Genomic DNA, 23,223 nt, shown 5'->3' with positions numbered 1-23,223 from the left:
AATTTAAATATATTATTTTTATTTTAAATCGATACGGAATTCAATAGCAATTTGTTTCATAATTTAAGAAAACAACTGCATATCAACATTTTAAATTCAATTTTAAAGTATAGTAGCTGACTTGGAAATGTTTTGGGCCCAAGAAGGAGATACTAGAGAACTACATATCACCGGAGCTCTACAGGAGGTTCTATGGGTTTGGAATATTGGATGGAGCCTGTCCTTCGTCTAGACCATGGGTCTATCTCTTATTTTGTATTGATGGGCTTACAGTCTCATAAATTTTTTTAGGTAGCTGATACTGTGGGGCCTTTTTGCTTGTATATCTATTTACTTTAGATTATTTTTTGATCACGTGTTTGTATCGGGACTTTCCCGTTTTCTTGCTGATGAATTTTTATCCTTAGAGAAGAAAGAAAAAATACACATACATTTTATTCTATAAATAAAAATTCTTAATTCTCATATGAAATTTGTTCGTAATAGTTGCTTCTCAATCAATAGATAAGAATTGAGATGCAATTTTTTGTTAATGTGAAAGAGTTATGAATCTATTTTCGTGGTTGACTTTTTTTTAAATTTTATTGATTCGATTGTTTTGGAAGGTAATATTCAATACAGGTTTACTAGTTATTATGGATTTCTGGAATCGCAACAACGACGTCAGTCTTGAAACGTTATTCGAGTTTTATCTCGTACAATCTCTATTTCGTGGTTTTAATCAGAAGACTTTAATGATTTATATTCGAGAGATAAGTGAGAAAGAAAAGTATATTTATCAAATTATCTTATATATGGGTTTAGACAGATACTTAATGAGTATTTTTGTCAAATTATCTTATGTAGCAGTTTGATTTTGAATGATTGTAAATCTTTGTTAAACTCTAGAACTGATATTTATGTTAGATGAGTTCATCGTAATACTATTCTAACTGCTTATATTTTGGCTAGAGAATCTATCAAGTATAATCATCTCTCTGTTTTGAATGATATCTCTCTATATTTAATGAAATTTTATTAATATAATGAATAATTTTGTTTAAAGATATATATATATATATATATATATATTCAATTAATTCAAATATGTCATTTATTTTCCTTATATAAATATAAGAACTACTTAGAAATAGAGTAATTAATTTTTAAACTCTGTTTAATTTGTAAATGAAAAAAAAATCTCATTTTTTTAGCTGTTAGAAGTTGGAAATTTTTGTTAATACATAATTATTTCATCAAATGAAAAATTAAAGCACTTTTAATAAAAATGAGTCTCTTTTTCGAATTGCAGTTTTATAAGTAAATTAAAGTCTCAATCATTCAATATTGTAAATCGAAAATAAGTTAAAGATATTTTTGTTATTTTACTATAGTCAGTAATGAACTTAACAAATTTAAATGAAATGATTTATTTATAATAATGACAAAGCGTGAGAGATTAAATTATTTTAACAAAAAACAAAGAGATTACGTGGTATAGTTGGATTCAAAGAAGGATTTACAATTTATTAAAAATATAAATACATCATTCATATTATATAGTTAAATAAAAAACAAAATTTTATATTTTTCAAATAATAAATAATTTGATTTTAACTAAATTTTGTTTGGTCTTTCTTATTTTAAAAATAGATCAAATTCCTTAGACTAAGATTAATTAATATATTTTAACCATAAATACTCATATTGTTTAGTAAGGGTGTAATCAGAAATAAAGTTGTATTGTGTTTGGTTTACCTGTAAGAAAGAGAAAGTGAGGTAGTTGACGTCTATGACAACCATTTCAACATTCAAGTCAGTGAATTAAAGAGAAAAGTGAGAGAATTATAATGCTTACGACTCAAGAGTGGTTGTATAAGAATTGCGTACCTTTGTCTCTTTAATCTCTAACTTTTATACTGTGAGAGAGAGTTAATTATAATATTTCCTAATAATCCAACAATGACATGGCTGGTTAATTGATAAAGGATCTTGTCGGCTTAATTGCTTGAGGATCCCATGATTACATGTTTAATGGGATCTACTGAATAATATTTGTTAACGGTAATTTTATGTAAAGATTCGACCTCTTCAGGGGAGGGCGAGTCTTGATGAAGGACCGGATATCATGGTGTCCGGTCTTTTTTTCTCTCGGTGAGTTTGAATATTATCTGATCAGATCCTTACCACGTGACCCTATCTTTGAGTGCTATCACATGGCTTTCTTTGGGTGATTATTGTGTAACATTAGAGGTCCCCCTGCTGGTCTTCGATTCTTCAAATTCGAAAGTAACATTTGTCTTCGCGATCTGGGGTACGTGACTCATTTAGATTGACCTTTTTCTATTTGCATCGCTTTGCCAGCCCTGGCGAGTTTTCGGGCATTATTTAGTCTTGGCCTATTTCTGGCCATTTTTCAGGCTTAACGGGCTTCGGTGGATTTTTCAGCCCTGGCGAGCTTCCGGGCATTAACTAGCCCTGGCGAGCTACTATAGGACTTTCATGCATTTTCTAGCACTAGCGAGTTTCCGAGCAGCCCTGTTGGGCTTCCATACATTTTTCAACACTAGCGAGTTTTCGGGCATTCTCTAGCCCTTGCGAGTTTCTAGGCATTTTCTAATCCTGACAAGTTTATGTGCATTTTCCAACTCTGGTGAGCTTTCGTACATTTTCCAGCCTTGGCGAGCTTCTGGGCATTCTCTAGCCCTTGTGAGCTTCTGGGTATTTTTTCAGCTCTATTAAGCTTCCGTGTATTTTCTAGCACTGGTGGGTTTCTGGGCATTTTCTTGCCTTGACGAGCTTATGTGCTTTTTCCAGTCTTAACGGGCTTCAAGCATTAACTAGCCCTGGCAAGCCTCTAGGCATTTTCCTCCTTGTAGACTTCATTCTCTCACTTAGCAGCCTGTCCTGCTTTCGTCAATCGTTAAAAAGTCTCGCCCGTTTACAATAGAAAAATCTTTGCGAAACGGGACTAACACCCGGTTGGTCAGTCTGATGTATACTCATCTTGTGGCCTGGATATGAAATGCATTGGAAACTTATTGTGAAACGAGGCTGACATCTGATTGGTTGGCCTGACATATACCCGCCTTGTGGTCTGGGCATAAAATGCCTTAGAAACTTCTTGTGAAGTGGGGCTGACACCCGATTGGTTGGCATAGTATTTATCCGCCTTGTGGTCTTATTTAGTGGGACTAACACCGAGACTTTGACCTAGCAAAACCTGCCTTATTGCCTTTTAGTGGGACTAATATCCAGATTGTGGTTTAGAGGAATCTACCTTGTGGCCTGATATGAGATGCCTTTATTTAGTGGGTCCTACTCCATATTATGGCCTAACGGATTCCAAACCTGTGGCTTAGCATGAGATATCTTTGTTTAATGGGTCCAATGCCCGAATTATGGCTTGACGGATTTCCGTCTTGTGGCTTGACATGAGATGCCTTGCTATGCAGGACTGACACTCAGATGGCTTGATGGATTCCCACACTATGGCCTAGCATGAGATGCTTTTGCTTAGTGGGTTCAACGCCCAGATTATGGCCCGAAGGATTCTCACCATGTGGCTTGACATGAGATGCCTTTGTTTAATCTGTCCAATGCTCGGATTATGACCTGACGGATTCCCGTCTTATGGCCTAGTATGAGATGTCTTGCTATGCAAAACTGACACCCGAATGGCTTGATGGATTCCTGCCCTATGGCCTGGTATGAGATGCCTTTGTTTCCACGCTTTCATCCGACTTTCTTGTTAAGAAAAGTTTGAAGAATATATCATAGTTTTGTTTATAATATTTCTGCAAATGTCATACATACTGTCAAGAATAATTAAAAGACTTGGTTATCTAACTCGACCAATTTTAAAACTTCTGGGTTTGACTCAGGAGTTGAATATCTTATGGCATTCTACTTTTGTAGGCCTGTATAGCCACTCGGTCTTAACCGTATGAATAACCCCTTCCGGTTTCCTGTCATGGGTGGTTTCGTGAGTTGTTGTGTCGAGTTCATATCTCATCTCCTTCCTACTCTTTCTGGCAAACTTTCAAAGTGTGTCGTCTCTTATTAACTTCTCAATTTCGTCTTTCAGTTGTCGGCACTCCTTCATCGTATGTCCGTGGTCTTCGTGAAAGTGGCAGTACCTGGTTCTGTCTCGCCTTCCGACTTACTTAGGATTGAGCTTGGGAGGCCACCTAATGTTCTTGTCGTTTTTCCTAATTCACATTAGAATATGTGTTCATGAGTAATTCAATAGAGTATAATACTTATACTTACCTCGGTCATTCATTCCTTGGAAGACTGGATAACTTTTGTGGTCTCCCTCATATCCTTGCCTCTCCAGCTTTTGATCTTGCTTTTGGCTCGTCTTTTTATCCTCTTCCTTTCCTTTTCGATACCTTAGAGCAGCCCGTGCTAATTTCCAGCCGATATCCTTTGAAGCATCATCTGATGACTTCTCTTCCTCGTTTGTCCTTCTCTTTTGACCGCGTCTAGATTGCTCTTGTTTGAGTCATTGAGATATCAATGGAGGCTTTCTCCCTTCTCCTAGGAGCCATGAGTGATGCCTCCTTCCAAGCATTGTATTGCTCGAAAGGAATCTGCAATCTTCTGACGTACTAGAGTATTTGCTTAATACTCAGATTGTTGGGATCTGCTTCGTTGATTACAGATGGTGTGTTTTATTCACTGCCAAGGGTGGAAGAAATGATAGTATCCTCATTGGTAGCAACCTTAGCAGCAACTTGTGAATTGCCAATCATTTCGAGAGAGGAAAGATAGATTTCTATTTAAGAGAAAATGGGATAAGAAACCGGTTTTAATTCAAATAAATATAGAGAATTCAATGGATCTCTCGGCAGTGGAACCAAATGATTTAATTGGAAAATAGATGTGCTGTGATTGGTCTATCTGCAAGAAAGAGAAGGTGAGGTGGTTGGCACTTATGGTAGCCACTCCGATGCTCAAGTCAGTAAACTGAAGAGAAAGACGAGAAAATTGTAATATTTAGAACTCAAGAGTAGTTGTTTAAAAATTGCATATTTTTTGTCTATGTGATCACTAGTTTTTATACTGTAAGAGGAGGTTAATTATAGTATTTTCTGATAATTTAACAATAATATGATCGGCTAATTGATAAAAAATTTCGCTGGCTTAATTGGTTGGAGAATCCCGTGATTACAAACGTAACAGGAATCTGATGGATGATATCTGCTAACGATAATTTTATGCGAAAACTTGTCATCTTAAAAAGAGAGCAAGTCTTGATGAATGACCGAATATCACAGTGTTGAGATCTTTATTTCTCTCAGTAGGTCCAAATATCATCTAATCAAACCTTATAGTGTGCTCAACACATACTTTTTTAGACTATGACTGTTTAACATCAATTCATATAAATTTAATTATAATAAATACTTATAATTTGAATTATTCATATTATTTAATATTTTTAATTGATATTAAAATAAATTTATATAATAAAAATTTAATAATTTTGATTTTATGAATTATTATTTTATATTTTAATTTATAAATTAAAATTTAAATTATATACTAGTTAATTATAATTTAATTTAATTTAAATAGTATAAATTTGTTTGTCTAAATCAGAGAGATTATACATATAAAAAAGTTAATTTCCTTCTCCATCTTATTTTTTTCTCTTTTTTTATAAAAAAAAGTTTTTATTTTTATTTTTCATTCTTACTTTTCTTCTTTTCTTATTTTTCATCCATCCCAACACAAGATGATTACAGAATCAGACCATTCTGATTTGTGATCGCCTCTATTTACATTGTTTTTCTTTTTTTCTTTTAAAATCAAATGTAAATTTTAAGCAAATCCATCAAAATCCCTTATCAAAATTTCCTACCTTACGTTCGGAATTAAATTTATAAGAATTCAAAAATTTTTACTTTTTTATTAAAACTTTTTTATTTAAAAAATAAAATCATGCACTATTATGAAATAATTCTTTTTTTATTATTAAAATAATTTATTCCAAATGTATAAAGCAAGTAATGAAACATGTGGTCCAATTTTTTTAGATTAAAGTGCAGCTATTTATTCTATTGGCACTGATCGGCTCATAAATTTTATTTTATAATATAAAAACTCATTAACTTTTATTTAACTAACAAAAATATTATTTTACCAATAATAATAAATTTTTACGTTACTTTATTATTGTGACACTTATTAAATTTAAAAAATGTATATTTTATCTTTCATGTATAAAATTTAATTATTTATTTTTATTTAAAAAATCAATTAAATAATTTATTTAAAAATTAAAATACTAAAAATATTAGATATGAAAGAAAAATATATTTTTTCTTAAATATCATATCAGTAAAATAATCTCTAAACTTTCTATTTGCAGAAAAAATAAAATTTTATATTATTTAAATAAAAATTAAAATATGTTACAAGTTTATATATTTTACTGTTAGTGAAATGGTATACTGTTTTTCGGAAAAAAAAAAGGTATACTGTTTATGTTAGAGAATCGAGATACTAATAATAATGATAAGACATTATAGAGTAGGGTCGGACCTACGTGGAGTTGGTGAAGGGTGAGGGACCATAGCCGCCTCTCCTACTTTTAATATGAATATGATTTAATATTTTTATATTAATTTAAATGATTTATTTATAAACTTTTCCTTTAAATTTATAAATAATAAATTTATTAAATTTAATATTTAAAAAATAAAAATATGTTTCTAATTCAAAATTTTATATTCTAATGTACTTTGCACTTAGTTTTTCATTTAATACATTAAGCTACAGAGTAAATGTATCGGTTCAATCTATTTATTTTTAATAAATATTTAATAAAATTAAGGATAAGTGAAATAAAATATAAAATCTTTTAAATTTATTTAGATACACTTATTATCAAATTAAATATGAATATAAATTTATTTATTTTTTAAATAAAAATTTTCATATAACTTAAAAAAAATAATTAGAATAGCTCATAAGTAAAGAAAATTAAATTAATATAATTAAAATAATAAATTTTACATCGTATCACTTAATCTATCCTCTACTCATATTTTTTCATTATTAAATTATTTTTAAAAATTATAAATTTTAGTTTTTTTACTCATAATTAGGGAATTTATTAATAAGGTAATTAACAAGTAAATATCTCAAACTAAAGAAAGTGACGTATACGTATTTTAATTAAATTATTGATTGGCCTACGTGGGCCCCTGTATTGAAGACAAATGGTCCGTATTTACATTAATTATCTTGTCCTACGTTATTTATAATGTTCATTTATTGTTCACCAATGTAATTTCAGTACTGACTATACGGTCACAAGCCCATAACTGCGGTTTCTCGCTACAGAACACCAAAACCAACCCCAGCCTTTCGCACACAATCTAGTTTTCCGGCTCAAAAATACAACTGTAGATTTTTGCCGCTGTGCTATCTGCTAGCTACACCAGGCTGATGATGTGAGCCACGTTTGTTGGGTCTCTAAAAATACAAACAGGAGTTCCTTTTTTATTTGCTCAAATCAAACATCCTTCTTTCCTCAAAAAATAAGAAAAATCAAACATTCTTCTACTTCTAGGTTGTCTGTAAGAAGTCCTAGTCTATGTCTTTTTCTTGGGTGATGTATTACTGATTGGTGTTTCACTTCTGTGAGTTGCGATTTAGGTATACAGATGTCTTCTGCAATGGCTGATACTGAGAAAAGCCAGGAGGTGGTGACAGAGAACTTGAGGAAACAGCTTGCAGTTGCTGTGAGGAGTATCCAGTGGAGCTATGCAATTTTCTGGTCACTGTCAACTAGGCAAAAAGGGTACGTATTTTTTTTACTTCATTTCATCAACTGATAATTTCTCTGCAATTCTGTCTTTGTTTCTCGGCTTATTTCATAACAGGGTGCCTCTTTTCTTTTCTTTCCTGTTCTTTTCTTTTCTTTCATGAAAATAACTGTTCATAAATCATAAGGGATTTAGACCCACCAGTCCAGATTTCTCCTGGTAGAATCTATTATTTATCAGACCTTCTCTCCTTTTATCTTTTCTCTATGCCTGTATTGGGAAAAAAAAGTTGATGTGAATGATATTCTCAAGGGTACTGGAGTGGGTGGATGGGTACTATAATGGAGACATCAAGACAAGGAAGACAGTACAAGCTCTGGAGCTGAAACATGACGAAATAGGATTACAGAGAAGTGAGCAGCTGAGAGAACTTTATACATCTCTTCTTGAATGTGAAACTGACCAGCAGGCTAAGAGGCCTTCTGCTGCGTTGTCTCCAGAGGATCTTTCTGATGCAGAGTGGTATTACTTGCTTTGCATGTCCTTCCTGTTCAGTCCTGGTCAAAGGTACTAATCTCTCTTGCAATTTTGAAACCTTTCTTTTTAATCTTCTTGAATGCACTACGATATGAAGATCATAATTCTGATATAAAAAATTATCTCGCAGTTTGCCAGGAAGAGCATTAGAAAATAGAGAAACCATTTGGTTGTGCAATGCTCAGTATGCAGACAATAAAGTATTTTCTCGCTCTCTGCTTGCCAAGGTTGGTTTTTCGCGATTGATATATGATTCCAATTGATGCAAATTTCTTGCTGGCCTGCAGAGATGGAAAACTAACATTTTCCCTTTTTTGGTATTCTTTTTTATGTGACTGGACATCACCACTGCCCTTAGAGTGCATCTATTCAGGTAAGAAGATCTCTTTCTATTACATGTTGGTGATCAACGCATAACTTAATTCACAGATCACCAAATTCAGAAGATTTGTGCTCTGAAAATTGATGTTCACAAGTTGCTTGTGAATTTGATTCTGCAGACTGTGGTATGCTTTCCCCACCTCGGTGGAGTAGCTGAGCTGGGTGTAACTGAACTGGTAATTTCCTTTCTGGAATAAGAACAAGTTCTTTATGTCCAATTTTCCATTACAGTCATAGAACAACTTACCAATGCATTGAACGTCCCTTTTCTTTTGCCTCATCTTAAGGTTGCTGAGGATCCTAGCCTCATTCAACACATCAAGGCTTCCTTATTAGAATTTTCGAAGCCTGTTTGCGCTGCAAAATCTTTGTCTGCTCCTCATAGTGCAGATGATGATAAAGGCCCAGTATGCGTTCAAGTTGACTGCGAGACAGTATATGCTTCAGAGGACCTGCATCACCCTGCAGATACGCAAGGAAATGGGCAACAAGAATTAAACATGGACTCTGCTGATGATTGCTCAAATGGCTTTGAGAAGAATCATCGGGCTGAAGACTCTATTCTCGAATATATAAATGGTGGAACCTCTCATGTTCAAAGTTGGCATTTCACGGATGGTGAATTAAGCAATGGCGCCGAAGGTTCTGTCACTTCCAGTGATTGTATGTCGGAGGCTGTTGCAAATGAAGGAAACTCTCTCTCCTGTCCCAAGGACAAAAATATAAGCCACTTTCAGTTGAAAGAACTTCAAGAAGGTAACAACAGGAAATTCAGCTCCCTGGATCTTGGAGCCAGTGATAACTTGCACTACAGAAGAACTTTATCTTTAGTCCTGAGAAGTTCAACCCAGTTGAGTGGAAACTCATGTTTCTGCAGTGGGAATCACAAATCCAATTTTTTTACCTGGAAGAAAGGAGCATTCAATGGTCATAAGCCACAATTACAACAAAATATGTTAAAGAAAATTTTATTTACAATCCCTTTGATGCACAGTGGAAGCTCTCTTAGGCCTCATATTGAAGATGGAGGGGAAGATTCCTTTAGGAAACTGAAAAGCAATGAAATATGCCAGGGACTCAAGTTAATGATTCATTCTGTTAGTGAGGTAATTACCTGCCTTATCTAAAATTTATTCCAAACTTGATAATGACTAGAAATTTCATGTTTTCATTAATTATGAATTTCTGAAGTTCAATATTTTGGTATCCTGTCGTGTTCATATAGATGAACAAAGCATCAATCGTCAATGACATGATTAAATACTTACAAGAGCTTGAGGCAAGAGTTGAAGAATTGGAATCTTGCATGGACTTGGCGGAGTATACAGCGGGACCCAGAAGAAACGATTTGGACATGGTAGAGCAGACATCAGATAACTATGAAAACAAGAATACTGACAATGAGAAGAAGCTTTGGACAAGCAAGAGGAAGGCCAGTGACATTTATGAAACTGTCACAGAGCTTGATGAAATGGTATCTGATCAGGATGTGCCCTCAAATGTGAAGGTCTCCATGCGAGAGAAAGAGGTTGAAGTTGAGATGAAATGTTCTTACAGGGAATATATATTGCTTGACATCATGGATGAAATCAATAATCTTCACTTGGATGTGCACTCAGTTCAGTCATCTACTATTGATGGCATTCTTACAGTGACCCTAAAGTCTAAGGTTTGTGCTTAAAGGCGAACCTAAGAAGACCCAGTTACTGCCTTAAACTTCTTATTTTGTTATTCTATTTTCACACAATGCGTTAATCTGATTAACTTCATTTCAGTTTCGAGGAGCAGCAGTTGCACCTGCAGGGATGATTAAACAAGCACTTTTGAAGATTGGCTGTAATTAACAGCTGGAAGGGTGTTATAATTTCAACCTATCCCTGTTCAATAGAGAGTTGGCTTCTAGTTCTACTAGATAGTTTGTGTAATTTGTAGCTGTACCTGCTTAAACTTCAAGCTATTTCCTACCTGCTTTCAATAGATTTGAGCTGATCAACTGTGTCCGTAATTATGCCCCACTTTTTGCAGCTTGAGGCTTTTTTTTTTTTTTGCTATTCATTTCTATGAAGTTTTGGTTTCTTGGTCCATTAAGATAATAATAATAGAAAAAAAAAAATTCATGAGACAAAAATACAAATTTTGATACCCAGTTTCATATAACGCTTATCTGACATCAGTTGCTGATAGAATATGTGATTTGGAAAGATATAACCATTAACAAAAATAACTTGTAAATTTGGAAATAGCTTTAATTTATTATATCCCATCCATTATTAAACACATAATTACAAAAATGATATAATATACAAACATGTGAAGTTGGAAGTTGATCTCCAACTGTACAGCCATTTCTCTATTGAGTACTTTAACTACCTAACATGTCAAGCCTCCCAAACTCGACCAACCCAGCTCATGACTTTACAAACCATAACTTGCTCTAGCTAGCTAACATGAATAAATAATATAACCAAAGTACTTGAAGAATAACTATTTCAACTTGGATTTCCTGCCATGACATTCAGAGATTTATTCCGGCGAAATCTCTGACAGTAAAGCCAACCTTTTCAAACTTCCCTCTCTCACTGCTTTCTCTGAATTTTAAATAATCTGAACAAACAAAGGGCTTGTAAATTCTTGCATGTCCTTCTCCAACTACTTCATCTGGTGCCAAGATCATCTTCTCATCCTCAAAGCACCAGAAAAAAGCAAGAGAGAATCGGTTAACTGGTTGCTTCAAAACAACTCGATGTTCTGATGATCTAAATTTCTCATTGCTCCAAGCTTGCAACATATCTCCTATGTTCACCACCAAAGTCTCCTCACAGGGACTTATGTCCATCCACTTCCCTTGCTTAGATTTCACCTGAAGCCCACCAATTTGGTCTTGGTATACAATCGTTACGCAGCTCATATCTGTATGCATCCCGAGGCCCTCAACCTCATCATCCAGACATTTTGGAGGTGTGTAGTTTATAATCCTCAAATATCCATGGCCATTCTTGAATTCTGATTCATAGTACTTCTTATGGTCAAGGCCATCTTCCAAGCTCAGCAAGAGAATCTCTATGATTCTTTTTGATAGCTCTGTCATCTTGTTCCCATATTCCTGAAGCGCCTCGCTTTAAAAAGAAAGAAAAACAAGTTAAATCTCAATCAGTATGAACAGAAACAGCCACCATATGAATAACACAATATCATCAGCAGAAGGCAACCTAAATTCGCAGCTCTGTTGATTAAAAAGGACGTTTGCAGAACTCTGAGCAGATGCAAAGAAGTTAGGTCCTGAAACTCGGAGACTCTCAAAGAAAGGGGAAGCAATGAAATGAGGAGTATAAGTTTTCAAAGAAGATGAAGGGCCCAGTTCAAGTTTTGCATCAGAAGGAAGGTTAAACATATCCTGCGAATACGAATAGATTTTGTTGTAAAGTTGTTTGGAGATTCCATGATTTTTTATATGAAAAAAACCCCATTTTTTGCAGGCTTCAGCAAGGGAGGACAGAGAAGATGGATGTAATAACGGCTTGGAAATGTCAAGAATGGGAAGCTCAACAGAAGTTTTGCAGCAGTCAGGCATTGTTCCTGCAGTCACAATATATTATTGCACAAAGTGACTTTGTGAGGATCTTGTACAAGTTTAGGCCTATATATAGATGTTCAAATTGAAGAATCATGAGAAACCCAATTGAGTTTAACAAAATCCATGAAGAAGAAGAGCCATCAACTGTGCCTGGGAACATGCAAAAATCAAATAATCAAAGAGGCTATACTCTTTAGTCATTTATGTAGTGCTGGTCAAAAACTTAAAAGCAAACTGTCAAGCCCATGCTGGGCGTGTAATAAGTTGAATATTGGTTATATATATATATATAAATGTGACAACTGGATTTGCTTGTAATAATTCAGGATAAGTCATCAGCAATGTAATTAGAAATAGTTGTTGCTAAGCAAGTGATGAAAGAAATTATGGGAAGCTGTTAAATAGTACAAGTTGTAGTCTTATGGAGCATGACAGGCTGGTAAGAAGGTTCTCTTTGGTAAAATATGGGGAGTTTCTTATGCTTCAGTTCTAGAGGTTGAATTCTTGCTGGGGAAGTCTATGTGTATACCATCCCATATGGTGCTTGGTCACGAAGCCTTTAGAACTTTATTTATTTTCTAATAAAATATTTGTATATATAGTATTCAACAATAATGATGCGCCTTTCACATGCATACCTATTTTAAAACAGATTATTATATTTATATAAAAAAATTAAATATAATATAATTTTATAATTTAACTATATTTTTTTACCGTATAGTCGCGTGTCAAGAGATTATAGGCCTCCTAAAATTTTTAAAATTTTTTTAGAGAGTTTTTAAACAATTTTCTCTCAAATATTAAATAAATAACACTTTAATCTTTCAAAAGACATTTCATAGCAATCTTCACCTATATTTTCACCTTTATTATTTTTTAATTTATAAATTTTTTTTCTAAATCTTGAACTTTTCAATTTTAAAGTTTTCTACTTAGATTTTTTTTAATATTCAAGATTATTTAAATTATTTTTATACATTTTTTTTATTTATAAGAAGTATTTAGATAATTTTTTTTCAATTATCTACCATTTTCTCTTAATTCTAAATAAATAAGAAGTAAGTATATTACTAAACCCCTATATTTTTAACAGTTCATTAATATGTCTTTATTTTAAAATTATACAATTAAAATATTTTTATATTTTATAAAATTAAATTTTTTATTCATTTTATTAAAAAATTTCATTAATCTACTTGAATATTTATGTTATTTAGTTCATATAATTTTAATTATACATATTGATAACCGCTGAATTTCTTCCCCTCCCAGGCTGGGTCAGGGCCCATGATAGCAAAGGTCGGCCTAGAGCTCGGAGCACCTCAAGGGAATTCTGCCCACAACAGTGGACCGGACATGAAGATATTAGCCGACTTGGGCCTCCTGCGAGCCCAGAATCCGTTGTGTTGAAGCCAGCCTCGTGATGGAACCCAAGGATGGGCAGCAGGTTCGGTCTTTTCGCAGCTCTTCTTGCACGTGCACTGTAGGAAATTAAATGGCCGCCTGATAGGAATAAAGAAACTAACACCACTGTGCGTACGGAGCTGGACGAGAGAGACATGTGTCACTGTAGCAGAAAACGGAGCTAGACGAGAGAGACATGTGTCACTATAGCAGAAAAGCCGTTAAGCGTCACTAACAAGTCAGACGAAAAGAGATAAAAGGGAGGGGATCTCTTAAAGATAGAGCTTACCCAACTATTGTAAACCCTATTCTCTGAATTTCGGAATATCACATATTATTTAATATATTTTGCTTGAATAATTTTGATATTGAGTTGAACTAATGAATTTTTTTTTAAAATTTTGTAATTACTTTTCTCATAAACCATCCTATTTCTCTATTCTTTTTTCGGTACAAAAATTTTTATTATAATTTTCAAGTTTTTAATTTTAAGTAAATTATTTTTTTAATTTTTAAATATTTATAAAATAAATTATTTACTTATTATTTAATTTATTTTTATATAATTTTTTTATTTACTTCTATTTATATTATTAAAAATATATATTAAACTGTTAAAATTTATAAAAAATAAATTAAAAAATTAAAAAAAATTCCGAAGAAAGATATTTATTCTATGTTAAAAAAATAAAATAAAATTCTAACACCATTAATTTCAACTTGCGGAAGCTATCTTATTATATGCGATTTTGCTTAGCTTAACCTTAACTTCCTTTTAGGCCATTTAAAGTTCTACTTTATTATTTTATTTTTTTAATAGAATTAAAAAAATTACACGTAATGTATTTTTTTTTAAATATTTTTTATTATTACATATTTCGGCCCTTCGAAGTATCAATTTCTGTATCCAAGCAGGCCAGCCATTAGACTAATGTTGGAAGAAAGTTTAGATTTACTCTTTTTTTTTTGTGTGTGTGTGTTTAAATTAGTTCATTTTATGTTTTATTAAATAAAATGCTTCTTGATATTTATATACTAGTGTCAATTATTAATATATATATTATTTTTTAATATTTGAAACAGAAAAATGTGAATTAGCAAATTTAAATTTCTTTCATTAATTTTGGCCCGTGCGTGTGGACGACGTCGTTGTTCCCAAGCGTTGAACGCTATATCTTCCTTCGCCTTACAAGGCGTCGTTGAATCCTCCGACTTCTATTTTCACCGTCGTCTCACAATAACGCACGTCCTTGCGCGTAAAACGGTGTTTTGGATTACATGCGGGTCCTCTCTCTCGCCCACCCTCTCATGACCTCCCAAGAAAAAAGCAGTCTATTTCATGTCCAAAATCTCGCTCAACGTCTCAAGTATCTATCTTTCCCAATACGCTAAACCTATTAATAATTATGTTTTATCTTCTAAAACATGAAGACAAACTGTTCGATGAATTGCCAAGGGGAACTCTCACATAAGCAACTCCTTATATTGTTTGTAATACACTTCCATGCTCCATAATGTTTACACACTATAAAGACTAGGACATCTAAAATTTCCAAGTTGGTAAGAAGAGCGGACATGAGCGAGTCCTGGTGTGTTATTTTTTGCAAGTAAAATGTGGAATTACTGCAAAACTTGCGGACTATGCTTGTTTGGTGCATTTAACAAGTCTCCGTACGTGGCAATATAAGGAAGCTTTAAATTTGTAAAGGAAATGACAGTGGAGCCTGATAAAAGAATCTGGGAGCTCTTCTTGCTTGTTGTAGATCCAAACGCGATGGGTCAATTGAGGTGGTCCCTTGTATGTAGAAGGGGATGTGTGGAAATATGTTGAAAGGCTTAAAAAAATTAGTAGATGAGAAGGGATGGACAAAGAGAACAGACATGAATCAAATTAATCGTTACACCGTGGTTTCAATTAAGGAGTCATGAGGGGTAATGTTCAATTGCTCTTATGCTTTGTCCTAATTGCGTTTGTTTTGCGTCTGCAATCGTAACATGCATGGTTGCTAAGGAATGTGAGTTTGATTGTTCTTTGCCCTTCTCAGTTCATGATTTTTATTTGGATAATTATAGATGAGGTTAAATGATGATCGTGGATTATAAATTGCAATTATGGACTTCAGTAACTTCAGTTCACTTGTGATAATCCTGAGAAATTTGAAATGGCTGTTTAATCATAATGTTTAGCGAGTGAATTCCTAGTAAAGAATAGCTGTCTGGAAAGGAAGTTTATTGGTAATAATATGAGAGGATGGATGATTCTGGAATTTAAACTAGAAAGAACTTGATGCACCTGAGTTTTAGGTCACTTGAAAAAAGTTTGAACTTAATGACACCACTCTTTTGTCTAGCTTCTTTGATTTCCTTATCACATTACTTATACAGAACAGGTATAATAAAATTCTGAATCTCAAGAAAGATGCAGTTAGATGAAGTTGAAGACGCCAAGTTATTCAAGCAAAGCTCGAATGTGGAAATTTCAACCCTGTAAAAGCTGATTTTTTTTGTTACTGTAATAAAGATGAAATAACTAAGTTTTTATTGCTTTAAAGTTATCAATTTTGGGATTCATTTAATTAGTTTTAATTACTTATTTATATCTCTTCTCACATGACAGCTATGAATTCAAATACAAACGTAGCAATTTTGTTGAATTAAATGAACTTTTGAAACTTCCCCGTAATTAAGTTCTTAATCCAATACAACTCCAAGTCCTTTTTCTTGTAAGAACATTGTCCCTCTCTCTCTCTCTCTCTCTCTCTCTCTCTCTCTCTCTCTCTCTCTCCCTCTCTTTCTCTGTCTTGGTATGCGCATGTATAGTTGCTTGCTTTTACATGCATGCTAGGTGTACCTGTTCAAAAATGGAAAAAGGAATCCTTGAAGTGCTACTTGTTCGAGCTGAACGCATTCGGCACACAAACCTTGTTGGTAGTGTTTTTCTTCCTGCTTCTAGCTATGAACTATCTGCAGTGTTATGTTTTCTGATAGTTCTGCATCTCAATTTCTCCCTGGAAGTAGCTAGAGTTTCCTTTCGCTGAAATATATGTGTGTGATTGTGTGTTGTTTCAGTTTTTAACTCCTTACAGCTAATTGATATTTTCAGTTGATCATTTGGTTATAGGAACACCAGCCTACTATGTCGTCACACAATGTGGAAATAAAGTACATAAAAGCAAAGTATCATTAGGTTTGCTTCCTGTCTTTCATCTTTGAATTTTTTTTACGAATAACTCCTGTAGCATACTTACTAGATTGTTGAAGCATCCTAGTGCTTGCATTTCGTCATGCAGGAAAAGATGAAGAAGCACGGTGGAATGAGAAATTCAGGTTTGAATTTCCACTAATTGATTGGAAATACCTGACCCATCTGAAATTCAGAATCATGGATAAGGAATTCCTCAGACATGGTGGATTTGTCGGTGAAACAATGTAAATATTAAATAATTCTATTTTAGAATATACTTCTGGTACTTTAATTTTGAAATCTCGATGTTGTATAATTTTACATAGATGACATTGCCAACCTAACCAGATTCTTGAAATTTGATATTATGTTAACTTCCATGTGGAACGAATGGGAAAATCAATATTCTAATTTCTAAGTATGAGAGTAAAGTATATTTTTCCACCTCTAATTAAACTCAACAATGATACTACTCTTATGTCTCATGGTCATTAAATGATAGAATTAGACAGAAGAGAACCTGTGAGAGTGATTATTCTTAACTGTTGGATTGGGAGGGAGAAAAGAAAACTAAGGAAGAGAGAAAGAGTTGCTGGAATAAGATCTGATTTTTTACTTCTTCTGTTTCATCCATGCTTGCAGCAGAATAACCAAATTTATAGTTCGTTTCGTAATAAAATTTGCTTCAACATTAACAAAGGTACTTTGCATTGTACAGTTTGTTTCGCAATAAATTCCTGTAGGTGTAGTAACAATGTAATGACTAAGGACAAGTTTCTTATCTCTTCTTGAACTTTTGCTGTTATATATTTTTCAGCTTATCTTTTTTTTCTTCTTTGTGCTTTAGAATTTACATTGGAGGAATGATAGCTGACGGAATTGATGAAGGAATTCTAGAAGTAAAACCAGTTCCATACAATGTGGTGCTTGAAGATGACACTTACAAAGGAGAGATAAAAGTTGGGCTCAAATTCATTACCAATGTGAGTCCCATATAGTATGAAATTTATCAATGTTTCTGTTATTTGTTATGCCTTAGCGGGTTAGATCACTGAAAGAGGATATAATCACACATTTTGCAGAAAGAAATGCCTACAGAAGAAACAGCGTCCGTGACACCAGTCAATGAACCAAGACAATCATTCTGCAGATATATAATCAATCACTTGAAATCTTCATGGTCAAGGTTCTATTTTTATTGTAGTCAATTGATAACCAGGAATAAGCCAAAGGAAAATTAGAAGAAACACGCTCCTTGATCTGGAATTCTGATGTGAAGCTGAGCTTTGTAAAGAAATCAGGAACATAGATTCTCCCCTTGAGGTTAGGATAACATCATGCTTAAGACTCGGGAAAATAGAATTTATTGCTTATAGGCCATAGCCTTGCCATGCATAGAATTTTAGGTCTGTTAGCGTGAGTAGACAAGAGGGTTATGCTATTGACAGACACTTGATGGCTCAGAATCAATAAGACCAACCAGCTAATACATTCTCTCCCATGTGTTATTGGCCTAGAGTGAAGCTCTTGAATAATCTATTGCTGTTGATCCTTTTCTGGAAACTTGACTTTGTTTAGTAACTGGATGGACACAGACTAGTTGAAGAGCCCTGGATTGATTGCTCTACTTTGCTCAGTAACTTCATGGACAAGAGACCTGGACCTTATTTAGCTCAAATGGTTTTTTTTTTTTTTTCGAGACTTTCACCTTCTAGAAAGTAATTTAAAGAAATAACTTATTTTCCATATACTAAAGGATGAAATGTTTTGATTTTTCAGATAAGAAAAAATAACAATTAAACAGATAAATTTATAACACTAATAAGAACTTAAATTTCTCAACTGAGAACTTTTTTATTGGTAGAGATTGAAAGAGAGAATATTCAAATTTGGGTTACCAGATGACTTTCAATCGCTGGACCACATTAGTTGAGGAATTATTATTTTGCTGCTTATAAGCTTGTTTATGCATTTGCTTCGTAGAGAAGTATTTGACCTGAAGACACTTTCTATTGTTTATTTTTGTTACTTCCGCCCCCCACCCCATCGGAACATCCATAGGCCAAATGAAATAAAGCATAAAACTCAAATTGAGGAATGGGATGCACGTCTATCTTCTCACTACCCATTTTCAGAAATCATTTGATTCTTCTAAATAATATAATGAGGAAACAGAGTTTGTATTCAACTAATATTTTTCTTTGAGAATTTGTGTAAAATGAGAGTTAAGAAGTCATCATCTATTTGCTCTCTTCTAAGCCAACCCCCGACCATGCTAACTACTGCACCTTATTATATTCCTAAAACATGCAATCTGTATTTACACGTTCTAGGAATTTTTCAATTAGTTTTAGGCAACTAAAGTTGATTTTAGCCTTCTAGCTGCTAATAATTGCCAAATAAGTCGCTATTTATATGTCTATGGAATAAGTTTTTCCCCGATAAGGTAAGTCTTGAATTCCATTTCTCCCCATTTTTAGTTTATCCAAATATAAATCGAATCTCTCAAGAAGGATAATTTCCCATTAAAATAATTCAAATCATTTGTTGATTCCTCCATAAAAATATTGTATTTCTCACGTACTCAATACCCATATAGAATAAATAACCCCACTAACCCACTAATGTTCATGTCCAACTAAGACGCACTTCTACGTGTTCTTTGGTGAAAAACACTGCCAACTCTGTAACTGAGTCTTCGCGTTCCATCTTTCTTCATCTGAGCTCATCCACGACCAGACGGCTGATAGTTTTCAATTTCTACGATAATGGCGACGTGGGTTTGCTCAAATAAAGTGATTCTTTTGGAAAGAAAAGCTTACAGAAGGGAAAGATAAGCATAGGAGAAGAAGAAACTGTTTGTAACGGTAATCACCTGCATCAAATCAACTGCTCAAATTCAAATCCTGTGCACGTTAAAGGTATGTTAAAGGAATTTCAGACCGTTGCCTTGAAATTTTCAATTTTCTGTTTCAAAAAGGAGTTGATAACTTTACCAAAGAAGGCTTTTACGTATAAATCTTCGGAGTTTTCAGCGAATTATTTGCGTTTCTGATGACAATAACGACCTGTGAGTAACCCCTTTTGCTTTTTGTAGCAACAAAGATGAACAGTTCTTTTTCTTTTCTTTTATTCTTCCAGAAGTAAATAAAATTCTGAAGAATCCTAAATTTCCACCATTTTATTTTGTTTCTCTAATGATCAAAAAGAGGCTCCAGTAACCACATTTGTCACAATTTCCTGATTATCTTTTCAGAGTAGAGACTTGAGCGAGCAGGCCTCCATTGATAATTATTACGCCTCAAATGGATACTTCATCGAATTATGATGATAATTCTGATCAGGGTTATCATCCATCACCTTCTTCTTTGGATCAAACTGAAACTCCAAGGTTCTCAACAACCAGTGGCGATTCTTTCTTGTTTCGCCGGGTTTATTCACAGACCTCTGCCTTCTCTGACCCCACAGACGACAACAGCTATTCTAGTGAACCTTCTCCTTGTCACTGGTCAGAAAACAGATCCTCACCCCATAATCAGCCTGTTCTTGGAAGGCTAGCTATGAAGCAAAGAAAGCAAATAATCGATGATCATGAATCAGTAGATACAGGTGAGCTTACATCTGCCAAGTTTTGAGCCTTTTTGGTGGGACATTGTTCTGTAGGTAGTAAGTTTTCGTTAAATTCATGGAAATTTCTGACAGAACTTGAGATGATGAAAGAAAGATTCGCCAAGCTCTTGCTCGGTGAAGACATGTCTGGAAGTGGCAAAGGCGTCTGTACGGCAGTCACAATCTCAAATTCCATAACCAATCTCTATGGTGTGTACATTTCAAACACAGACGACATTAAATCATTAAAATAAAACGTTCTTGTTTTCTTTTCCTGTGATTACTTAAATCTATTTTACTTTCTGCAGCAACTGTATTCGGACAGAATTTGAGGTTGGAGCCACTGAATCCTGAGAAAAAGGCTATGTGGAAGAGAGAAATGGATTGTCTTCTTTCTGTTTGTGATTACATTGTAGAATTTGTCCCAAAGTCGCAGAATCTGAAAAATGGATCAGCTCTCGAGGTATAGTTTTGTAATCCATAACCGAGTTTCAGATGAGAATTTGGATGTTTCTCCTGTTTCTAACATGATCCATTGGCTTTTCAGTTCATGGAGACCATACCACGTTCAGACATTTATATCAACCTTCCCGCATTAAGAAAGCTCGATGCAATGCTAATTGTAAGACCCTCTTTTCTTTGGCTTAAACCAAAGGAATTCTGTTTTCTTCCAAAGATCATAGCTCATATTTTTCTTTATTTCGACAGGAAATACTGGACGGTTTCCAGGAAACAGAATTCTGGTATGCAGAACAGGGAAGCATGTCATCGAATTCAACTCGTTCAGGTTCGTTTCGCAGAATTATTGTTCAGCGGAAAGAGGAGAAGTGGTGGGTGCCAGTTCCATGTGTTCCTCCAGGTGGTGTCTCTGAGAAGTCAAGGAAGCACTTGAGACATAAACGGGACTGTGCTAATCAAATTCACAAAGCAGCCATGGCTATAAATAGTAGTGTTCTTGCTGAGATGGATATTCCAGACACATACATGGCATCTCTTCCTAAGGTTAGCCGTAGTACCTCCCTGCTGATCAAATCAAATCATTGGCACTTGAATATTACATAAACATTGCTGATCCAGTAGTTTAACAATTTGTTCTATGCAAATTCAGAGTGGAAGAGCAAGTCTTGGGGACATAATTTACCGTTACATGTCTGCAACAGACAAATTTTCACCCGACCATGTTCTCAACTGTCTCAATGTAGCATCAGAGCATGAAGCACTTGAGCTTGCAGATCGAGTAGAAGCTTCAATGTACACATGGAGGCGTAAAGCATGCATGAATCATTCAAAATCATCTTGGGAAATGGTAAAAGATCTAATGTCCGACATTGATCGGACCGACAAAAATCACGTTTTAGCAGAAAGAGCAGAGAGCTTGCTCTTCTGCTTGAAGCAGAGGTATCCTGAACTTTCACAGACATCCTTGGACACGTGCAAGATACAGTACAATAGAGTAAGTAAAGTGAAATTTCATTCCCAAATTCCTGTACATCAGTGAACAATCTAACAATGGGAATATAAATATTTGCAGGATGTGGGAAAAGCAATTCTAGAGAGCTACTCAAGAGTTTTGGAAGGCCTAGCATTCAACATAGTTGCGTGGATTGAAGATGTTCAGTTTGTAGATAAATCTGTGAGAAAGCAAGGTCATAAATGAGTTCAAAAATCAACAAGGGCTATTTTAATCCAGGAGGAGTTCTCATACCACCAATGAACAACTTTTGTAGAGAAGTTCTGTTTTGGCCAGCACTACCGTGAGTTCAAGTTGATCAATATTTGATACTAACATTTCACATAGCAAGAGTTTGGAGTCTTCAATTTAACTGCCTAAATCGTCGATGACGGAAAATTCCATTGACAAACACGTATATTACTTTGACAAAAATGTAAGCCAATCTTTATCGATAAAACTATCCTAATGCACCCAGACAAAATAGAAAAGTATAACCTTCAAATTATTTAAGGTGAAAATCACCTTCTCTTTAAGGCAAAAAGAGAAAGAGAGCATCTTAGAGATTCATATCCAACAGTAAGAACCAGACAGTAGGTTAATGATATGTTGCTCACTCGGCTCAGAAAATGTTGAACTGTAAAAGGTTATTAAATCTCAAAAATCTGACTATACTATGATTCTCAAATTTCAAAGCCACAAAAAGGTAAGAGTATGAAATGCAAAACCACTACTGATAATTCTCGAGTCGATAAGAAACATTACATGCTCCATAGGCAGAGTAAGGCTCCAAGAAAATGCAAGAACAGCAAGGCATCTGAGTCGAGTTTCAGGGTAAGATTACAAGTAGAGTAAATTTATAGTGTAACATTGCAAATCCATTACCCAACGGAAAGACTTCTTTAAGGAATCCCGGTAACGAAAGCTTTAACTCAAACACCGCTTCTACCTAGCAAAATCAAACATCCGATCTCATCCCCTCCCCATGTTTGGAGTCGACGTACCCGCATTATATGCTCTTTATACTTAACAAAAATATAAGACACGCATTCTGATTCTATCATCCAACATAATCACCCTTCTGTTGTAAATTATATTTCATCTTGAATTCGATCACTCATAATCCATTATCAAATGATCTTAAAACAGCTGCCACTATCAAACAACAAGAGGAGTAATTGATCTGTTACTTGAAAAAAAGAAAATCAACAAACTAGTAAGCCTCGTGCCACCATAAATAGAACAAGACTTCAGGCATCAAAATGTCACATGCACTCACATTAGCATGCAGCACAGGCATTAATTCACAAGCCATGAAGGT

The 23,223-nt window shown here is 34.2% G+C and overlaps 4 protein-coding genes across 12 annotated transcripts; 3 read left to right on the top strand and 1 right to left on the bottom strand.

Moving 5' to 3' along the window:
- The first annotated feature begins 7,291 nt into the window (after positions 1-7,291).
- Positions 7,292-10,683, top strand: LOC110615767 (transcription factor MYC1). 4 transcript variants are annotated; one of them, XM_021757857.2, is made up of 9 exons: positions 7,292-7,445; positions 7,651-7,795; positions 8,073-8,327; positions 8,428-8,524; positions 8,656-8,670; positions 8,798-8,854; positions 8,966-9,784; positions 9,904-10,347; positions 10,454-10,683. In XM_021757857.2, exons 2-9 carry the CDS (start codon positions 7,659-7,661, stop codon positions 10,520-10,522), a joined length of 1,893 nt encoding a protein of 630 aa, XP_021613549.1. In that variant the 5' UTR covers positions 7,292-7,445; positions 7,651-7,658; the 3' UTR covers positions 10,523-10,683. The 4 variants fall into 4 exon arrangements, with proteins under 4 accessions (XP_021613549.1, XP_021613550.1, XP_021613548.1 ...); XM_021757858.2 differs by having other exon boundaries at positions 7,414-7,564; XM_021757856.2 differs by lacking the exon at positions 7,292-7,445 and having other exon boundaries at positions 7,452-7,795.
- Positions 10,684-11,056: 373 nt separating this feature from the next.
- On the bottom strand, positions 11,057-12,759 carry LOC110614347 (gibberellin 20-oxidase-like protein). Its single transcript, XM_021755866.2, has 2 exons — positions 11,888-12,759; positions 11,057-11,794 (listed from the first exon to the last, which is right to left on the bottom strand). Exons 1-2 carry the CDS (start codon positions 12,247-12,249, stop codon positions 11,194-11,196), a joined length of 963 nt encoding a protein of 320 aa, XP_021611558.1. The 5' UTR covers positions 12,250-12,759; the 3' UTR covers positions 11,057-11,193.
- Positions 12,760-14,779: 2,020 nt separating this feature from the next.
- Positions 14,780-18,342, top strand: LOC110614622 (elicitor-responsive protein 3). 6 transcript variants are annotated; one of them, XM_021756201.2, is made up of 5 exons: positions 14,780-16,587; positions 16,781-16,846; positions 16,929-17,088; positions 17,691-17,826; positions 17,926-18,342. In XM_021756201.2, exons 1-5 carry the CDS (start codon positions 16,494-16,496, stop codon positions 18,082-18,084), a joined length of 615 nt encoding a protein of 204 aa, XP_021611893.1. In that variant the 5' UTR covers positions 14,780-16,493; the 3' UTR covers positions 18,085-18,342. The 6 variants fall into 6 exon arrangements, with proteins under 6 accessions (XP_021611893.1, XP_021611895.1, XP_021611894.1 ...); XM_021756203.2 differs by having other exon boundaries at positions 14,781-15,591; positions 16,763-16,846; XM_021756202.2 differs by having other exon boundaries at positions 14,781-16,587; positions 16,950-17,088.
- Positions 18,343-18,469: 127 nt separating this feature from the next.
- On the top strand, positions 18,470-23,010 carry LOC110614621 (rop guanine nucleotide exchange factor 3). The gene is made up of 7 exons (XM_043956695.1): positions 18,470-20,452; positions 20,546-20,662; positions 20,761-20,915; positions 21,000-21,074; positions 21,161-21,454; positions 21,561-21,905; positions 21,984-23,010. The coding sequence occupies exons 1-7, from the start codon at positions 20,149-20,151 to the stop codon at positions 22,107-22,109; spliced, it is 1,416 nt and encodes a 471-aa protein (XP_043812630.1). The 5' UTR covers positions 18,470-20,148; the 3' UTR covers positions 22,110-23,010.
- Positions 23,011-23,223: the final 213 nt, after the last annotated feature.

The sequence above is a fragment of the Manihot esculenta genome, chromosome 5, assembly GCF_001659605.2.
Source record: "Manihot esculenta cultivar AM560-2 chromosome 5, M.esculenta_v8, whole genome shotgun sequence".
NCBI lineage: Eukaryota > Viridiplantae > Streptophyta > Magnoliopsida > Malpighiales > Euphorbiaceae > Manihot > Manihot esculenta.
Note: the sequence above shows the minus strand (reverse complement) of the source record. Positions and strands in the feature narration are given on the sequence as shown.